Source organism: Notamacropus eugenii, chromosome 1, assembly GCF_028372415.1.
Source record: "Notamacropus eugenii isolate mMacEug1 chromosome 1, mMacEug1.pri_v2, whole genome shotgun sequence".
NCBI lineage: Eukaryota > Metazoa > Chordata > Mammalia > Diprotodontia > Macropodidae > Notamacropus > Notamacropus eugenii.
The window spans coordinates 621,568,445-621,576,676 of record NC_092872.1 but is presented as its reverse complement, the minus strand read 5'-3'; the positions used below and the strand labels follow the sequence as shown (position 1 = coordinate 621,576,676).

The window sequence follows — 8,232 nt, the reverse complement described above, 5'->3', positions numbered from 1 at the left end:
TAAAAATTTAGTTTCGTTATAATACTTTGTGAATTTGTGTTACTTTACACCAACTTAGTTTTAATGAATTCCAGTTTTAAAGATTTATTTTTGCTTTAAGGAGGAAGAGATATCTATCATTTTAAAAGTTTCCAACTAATTTTCTTCATAAAGGTTTAATGAACATCAGAATAAATTTTAAACTGTTTTTAAAGAAAGGGAAATACTTTTAGAAGAAATGTTAAAAAAATCTTGTGTGATTCTTTGAAGGCCTGTTAAATTTTCAAGATAATTTATTGCTAAATTAATGTGATGAGCTATAAAGAAGAAGAGATCTTGCTGTTCTGATCTGAATTTGTAGTCACTCCATGGCCTAAGCAAGAGTTAAAATTTGTGTTTGAACTTATCATATGTAAAAGACTTAAATCCTGAATTATGTCATTGTTCCAGACTATATGACTACAATGGGGAAGAATAACAAACTTGTGAAACAAAGACATAAACCCATCAACGTGTAAGGTTAGCCATTAACCTCTTTGCTTCATTTAAGCTGAAATTCCAGTACAGTTACAGTAGAAAAAAGTAATAACTTATTAGCTAACTTGTTTTATGGCTAAAATGTAAAGGAAAACAGAATAATTTGAATAATGGGATTGAGATATTTGGAAAGATAAAATTTTGATTGAAAGTACTGAAGGCAGATAATAGGGTTTGGGAACAAATGGGGGTTATCTAAACCCCTCTTGTCTCTAGATAGTTGTTCTGGATACTTCTGGATCAGTTTCAGATGGCTTAAGTATGTTTAGAGAGTGTGAGGAAGTATTTTAAGAAGATGGGAAAAATTATGTAACTTGATTTGATAATTAATAGCTCAATCAAATTTGAGATGGCCCTATCTGAAGAATACCAGCCAATATTTATTTGCTATTTAAGACTGGGACTGCAATTTACTATTGTTTTTAGCTCTGATTACAGGAATAGTTGTCTAAGCTATCATAAAGCCAATTGGCATGTGCTGCAGGCTCAGAAGTTCTAAAGGTAGATGCCTGGAAAGGTTTTGAAGACACCCTTGGACACAGCCTGGGTAGGATCTTCCTAATTCTATTTCCCAAATGTGCTACTTCCTTTCTGAAAAAGGAAATGTCCCACTTGATTACTCCTAAGTCTTCCTTTCAGTACCTAGTGACCACATGATTGGCTATCAGATAATGGCTCATTCCTGAACACACACAGATTAAGGAAGTCCTTTCCTTCTGTTAAGACATATGACATTGTCCCTCTTTTCCTTTTATAGCAAATGTCTATAATCAAGAAGTTCTGTAAGTACAAGGCTAAATTTATTGAACAATAGATGGACGTTGGAACATCTGTGAGTTACTATAATGGGATACAGAAATGAATAGCTTACAATTTTAATGTGGATTCATGGCCAAATAAATAAATATAGAGATAACATCCTCCAAAGGAGGAAATGATTAGACTAGGTAATAAGACAAAGATGTAATGTGATAGATGTCTAATTAAATTTCATAGCAAATTTTGAGGAAAAGCAACAGAAGCAGACTGATTCCTCTAAGAATTATATACAGATGTATATGACTGGCTTCTAAAATTTATCATGCTTTTGATAAAAAGATCTCAAATTTGAATTTCTGCACAAAAATTGTATAAGGCAGTGGTAAAAGTAAGTGAAATTATTTTTTTTGTTAAAATATCTGTCCAATAATTTTAAAGGGCAGATGAGTTCATTTTATGGTTGAACCCTCACATTTTAAAAGATTCTTATTCCAAGTGTGTGGGATGGCTTAGGTCCCTACATAAATCAATTACTCAGAGGCCTCTCAAAGTGATGACAGAAAAGAGATTTATTCGATTCTCGAGAAGCGGGGCTAACCTGTAGGAGTAGGAAAGCCAAAGACAAAGAAAAGGCAGTGATTTATATAGACCCTAAGGCAAGTCCCTCCCCCCCCCCCCCCCGACCATTATTCTCATTAGCTGAGAATATGATCTTACATTCTAGACACGAAATCTAACCAATCCCTTTTGAAATGAAGACATTGAAGAATTAGGTAAACTTTATCTAATCATTGAGACCCTAATGTACTACACAGTTTTATATCCTTATATGGAATTATTCTGTTCTAAAAACATAGTAACCTTGAGCCTCTCAGTCTTACCTCACCCCTGGGAGAAGAATTACAATCTGAGAAGTCTTCACTAAACCTATCCCACTCACAAGTGCAGGATTTAGGTAAAGACAGAAACAGCAAATAATATAAACTGAAATTCTCTGATGTTTCAAAAATGGAGAACCAATTTTAAGAGATTTTACAAATTTATATAGTCAGAAGTATCTGAGAAATTTCTAGATCTGACCCAGAGAAGCAGAACTCCCTTTTTGAACTGTACCGATAATAAAACCTACTGTCAAAGAAAGGGTATCTAGGCACCAGATTACTACATGAGAAATCTGGAATTCAGAAAGTGATGTTTCAGTTGACATTAAGAATAGATTCCTGGGATACAAGGAACTTAATGTTAGTTAACACTGGAAATAATGATTGCATTTATTTGTATGGTTCATGTTTAACTTTGTTTATAATGGTGACATGTAAATCTCCCTTCTCAAAACTAGCCTATTGTGAGCCATCTAAGTTTAATCTGTACCTGACAATATAATTATGCAATTTTGTGAATTCTGAGAAAAACTTTATTGTGTTGTTTGAATCTAGCCCCGTGTGGCTAGGAAACTGAAATCATTTATTGTACTGTTTGAACCCAGCCCTGCGTGGCTGAAAAACTGAACCATTCCTATGTGCCTTTAGCTATGTTAGCTATGTTGTGCTGTTTCCTCTCAATTATCAAATCATGTTTTCTGGGAGCCCCTATCAGGTCTTTCTGACTACATGGACTCTTGGATCCATCTGTCATGTCCGTTGCCTGTGCTCCTGAGTAGACATCTAAGCCCATAGGAGACCCTGCCCTCCAATTTCAAAGGGGACTGAAAAAGATGACATCAGACGTGGACAGCTTTCTCAAGAATCCAGACCAGGTCTGCATGAAGCTCCCTCCCTACCTGAGCCCCTTCCATATCCAGGACTGGTCATTCAGGGGTTTTCCATACCTTTTTTGATCTACAGGCGAAGCCTTCGGCTTGCCTTTGACCAAAAGGAGGAAATGATAACATTTAATATCATTTTTGCCTTTTAAGTAAGGGGCAAAGCCTGAACTAATCAATCAGACTGCTTTGTTTTGCTCTAAAAATTCCCCTTCCTGTGTCAGCAACTTCAAAGACCTGTTTATTACAGGATGCCTACAACCCAAATGGTAGAATTTTTCTTATCTTGATTTTCAGAGATGGAGGAAAACAGACATCCTAGGGTCTTAATTTCCAACTGACTCTACCTTGTTAATTGTCCTGTCTCACTGAATTTACAACTTATACAACTAAGAAAATTCCTTTCTCATGGTAAAGTGTATTTAAGCCTGGTCATTCTTCCATCAGGCAGTCAGAGGTTTTCCTTCTGGCTCCAGGGCATGTAACTGCTAACTTTAAGGGATTAAACAATATGCATTTAGCCTGTTTGCCTTTTTTTAACAAAACTTCCAGGTCCATAGAGGGAAGGGAGAGAATTTGAAACTCAAAATTTTAAAAATCATTGTAAAAATGAAAAAAAATGCATCTAGAAAATGTCTAATTAAATAAATACAAATATTAAAAAAAAAAAATCCTGGAGCAAGAACTCTTGTAGCCATCTAGTCTTCTTTGTAACAATGCATAACAAAGGCCTAATTTCTCATCCTCAACTATTTCATTTTGTAAACAATTGCAATTCAGAATTATCACTCACTACTGGATTCCTGATCCTCTAAAGGGTTTACAATATGGTATACCTTTGGAAAGAAGAAAAATGGTATTTCATGCGCTCTCCCAGTTAGAAGGAGCCTGTGAGAACATCTAGCTGTGATCACTGCCTTCTATGACCTGCTGGGATGTTATCAGATTATATGTCAAGGTAGGCTATTTATCTTTCCCTGTGACCTTGGACCACATATACTTAGTATATATGTGTGTGAGTGTGTGTGTATGTATGCATATATGTAGATAGATATATAGATATATCTACCTATATACATATAGATATAGATATATCTATATATCTGATGTGTTTGGCCTTCATTGCCAAAGAAGACCATGCCATCAGAGAAATAATGACATGACTTGCACTTGACTTTGTTTTGAGTGAGGGAGGGCTGTGCAGGTCACCAGCCTTACTTCTCCTCCAGAGTCATCTGAACCTAGTTACCAGATATTCATCAGGATGACTGGAGATGACCCAGGATGAGGCAATTGGGGTTAAGTGACTTGCCCAAGGTCACACAGCTAGTGAGTGTCAAGTGTCTGAGGTGAGATTTGAACTCAGGTCCTCCAGACTCCTGCACTGGTGCTCTATCCACTGCACCACCTAGCTGCCCCATACACACACAGATACACACACACACACACACACACACACACACACATATAAACATAACTGATACCAGTTATATATACTATATATGTGTGTGTATATATGTGTATATGTGTACATACAGATGTGCATGTAGTTATGTATGTATGTGTGTGTGTATATATATATATACATATGTACATATATATAGGTAGATAGATAGATAGATAGATAGACAGATAGACAGATAGATGGATAGATAGATGCATAGATGTAGATGTGTGTATATGCGTACTTAGTATCAGTCAGTTCTGATCTAGCAGACCAGTTCCTAGGGAGGCTGATCAATCACACTGTACAAGTCAATTTTATCTGAGCCATGTGGCATTCTTGGCACTCAGAAAGGTGCCTAAATGTAACTATAAGAAATCCATGAGTGTTATTGTGAATTCCTCCCCTCACAGGTCCATCAAAAGCCATCTACTCTAAGCCCTTCAGTTTACAGATAAGGACACGAAGGCCCAGGGAATTTCAGTGACTTATCCAAGGTCATACAGGGAGTAACCATCAGGGGTGGGATTTGAACCCAGGTCCTCTGATTCTGGAGTCAGTGCTCTGTACCCTTCATGTCCCTCTTCCAAACCATGTTAACAGTATATCTAAAACTTCCTGAAAAACCTCTATCACTCACCTACACGTAGCCTCCATTTTTTGCTTCCCAGCTAACTAGAGCCAGGAGCCGGCTCCAGCACGTGCGCAAGCGCCCTGGGATTCCCCTCGCGCATGCGCAGGTTCCCCCCCGCGCATGCGCAGGTTCCCCCCCCCCCCCCCCCCCCCGCGCATGCGCAGGTTCCCCCGCGCGCAGGCGCCGCAGGCGTCCCCAGGCTCGAACCTCGCGGAGTCCAACGGTCACCCCACGGCCTTGGCCGCGCCATGTTACCTCAGCTGGTTCTGCTCGGGGCCTTGTGTGCCTCCCAAAGTAAGTATCCCCGTGGTCTTCGAAACTTTTCCCAGACTTTTCTGGGGAGCAGGTGGAGGAGGTGGGGTCCGAACCATCTTCTTTGAGCCTGGAGTGTTGGAAGGGGACATTTTACAAACGTTACCTCAGCGGGACGAGGGTGGGATGATTGAACTTGCCCAGGGTCTCCCAGGCAGTGAAAGTCGGAGACCAGCTGTGAGTGCCTTTCCTACCCCCGGGCGGAGAGCGAGAGCAGGCAGGAACCTGGGAGACCCCCGAGTCCGTGAAGCAAACCCCACGCGAGCCACGTACCGTGAGAAGCGTGCAAGGCCTGTCATGTAAGAGAGGAAACGGAGGCCTAGGGAGGGGGAGGGGCCCGCTGGGAGAGAGGCACGCGTGGGACCCGAGTCACACCTGCAGAGGTGGAAGGCATCGTAGGGGAGCTCATTCAGTTGAACCAATACCTTTGTAGAGTCCCTGGCAGGTCTCTCTCTCTCTGTCTCTGTCTCTGTCTCTGTCTGTCTGTCTCTCTCTCTGTCTCTCTCTCTCCCTCCCTCTCTTCCCCTCTCCCTCTCCTTCCCTTCCTCCCCCTGAGGAATCCCATGCCACTTTGAACAACTATCCTTTTTAGGACAATTTTCTTCCGTGGGAAGCTGTCATCTACTTTTGGCTGCAATTTCCACTTTTGATTTTTAGTTCTGCTTTCTGAAATGAAGGTGACCAAGTGCAATTCCTTTTCCAAGAGACAGTATTTCTAAAAACTTGATAATAGTTGGGATTCCTCCTACTTTGATTCCCATCTTCCCTTTTTCAGGTTAGACATCCCTTTTCCCTTCAGTGACATGATATGAAGGCATTTTACTGCTTTGATCACTGTCCTTTGGGTGTTCTACAGCTTATAGTCCTTACAAAAATGTGGTGTCCAGATTTGAACACAGTTCTGTAGGAGTAGTCTGACCAAGAGAGTACAGTGGGACTCTTTGCTCCCTCATTCTAGACACTGTTTCTCTCGACTGAATGAAAAAATAATAATTAAACATTTGCTATATGTAAATCAGCGTGCTATGAGTTGCAGATGCAAAATGAAAAGTGGAAATAGTCCCTTCTCTCAAAGAGCTCACATACTAGGAGACTGCATGTCATATAAAGCTGTAAGCCCCATTACTATCTTAAGATAGTAGTGTGTCTTTTAAAATTTTATTTCCGCTGATAAAACCATTTATGTTTCTAATGTTGAACCATTTGATAGTACCAAGGAATTTGGTGATGAGTTTTCTTTCTTTTCTGGGTCTTCAGTAGCTATAGTTGTCGAAGGACCTTTTGAAGTTGGCACTGAAGGACATCAATTTCTTTCTTTGGTGATGTCTGCAAGGACTGAGATGGAAATAAGTCTAGTGGTATGGTGGATACTCATTGAGACTGTTGACTGTTTGGACAGGCTGCTTACCTGTGCATTCATGGTGGATAGCTTTGGTAGTGATGAGAATAGCATGCTCTTTCTCCACAGGTATTACTCCCCTGAATGATGGCTATAGGAGCCAAGAAGTGAGATTGGTGGTTTGGGGTGGCATTGACATTCCCAGGGCTCTTGGATACTGGGCTGTCTCCATCAGGGTTTGAAGGAAGGTGGTAGTCAAGATGATGGTTTGACTTGTCTGGCATATACCACCTACTTACAATCTTTCTCTTAGGGTTCCTTACTGATTCACTTTATGTAGCCTATGATCACATTAACAGTTTTTACTGCCATGTGATTTGCATAATTGATAATGAACTTATATTCCACTAAAACTCCCAGGTATTTTTTTTTATTGAAACTATTATGCAGCCACTTGACTAGCTATAACCTATGCTTATACAGTTGTGGGTTTTTTTTGAGTGCAAGTATGGAATTTATAGTCACAACTCAATGCTCTGGATTTCTCTGCCCCCTCCTCTTCACCATGGGGCAGCTAGGTGGTACAATGGATAGAGCACCAGTGCAGGAGTCAAGAGGACCTGAGTTCAAATCTGCGTGACCTTGGGCAAGTCACTTAACCCCAATTGCCTCATCCTGGATCATCTCTAGTCATCCTGATGAGTATCTGGTCACTGGATTCAGATGGCTCTGGAGGACAAGTGAGGCTGGTGACCTGCACAACCCTCCCTCACTCAAAACAAAGTCAAGTGCAAGTCATGTCATCATTTCTCTGATGGCATGGTCTTTGGCAATGAAGGACAAACACACATACATGCCTCTTCACCAGTGAGTTGCTTTTAACTTTGACTCCTACTCTTTACCAGCTGGCTACCTTCCTGTGGTGGAGAAACTGTCTTCCTGTGTTCTTTCCTGATAGTGAATTGCTACCCTGGCCCAATATTTTAGGAAGGTGTTCAGCCATGCTTTCACTTCATTCACAGTTCAATTCTCCAGACTTCTTCTAAGCTTCCCCCTCTGTCAATAGCCTTGCTCCCAAAGGTATCCTCTCCTCAGTTATAGCCCTGTTTTATGTTATTCCTCTCCCTCTTATCAGGTAAGTTCCTTGAGTGATTGTTCTGTTTGCTTGTACTGTAGGGTGCAAAATTGACCTACCTGAAAGAAAAACTGCTGATGTAGAGCTCCAAGCCAAAAACACTTTATTAAAGGATCTATGGTTCCCCTCTAACGTAGGTAGAACTTAGATCTTCCTCAGCATCTTAGATATCCCCTTCCTCTAGGGCCTTAGTTTTGGTACCCAGACAATACAGATGAAGCAAACTGAAAATACAGTCTCATTGGTTGATAGACCTTGTCCTTGACGCTCTAGGAGGATTTACACAAAATACAGATTCCCATTGGTTGACAAATGATCCAGTGAGCCAACC

At 40.5% G+C, this 8,232-nt stretch overlaps 1 protein-coding gene across 1 annotated transcript in view; it reads left to right on the top strand.

The window, feature by feature from the left end:
• The first annotated feature begins 5,277 nt into the window (after positions 1–5,277).
• The window catches only part of LOC140520807 (disintegrin and metalloproteinase domain-containing protein 18-like), a 131,887-nt gene continuing 128,932 nt past the window's right edge, over positions 5,278–8,232 (top strand). The window contains exon 1 of the mRNA XM_072635119.1: positions 5,278–5,409. Coding sequence (XP_072491220.1) covers positions 5,364–5,409 — 46 coding nt within the window. The 5' untranslated portion in view covers positions 5,278–5,363. The remainder of the gene's footprint in view (positions 5,410–8,232) is intronic.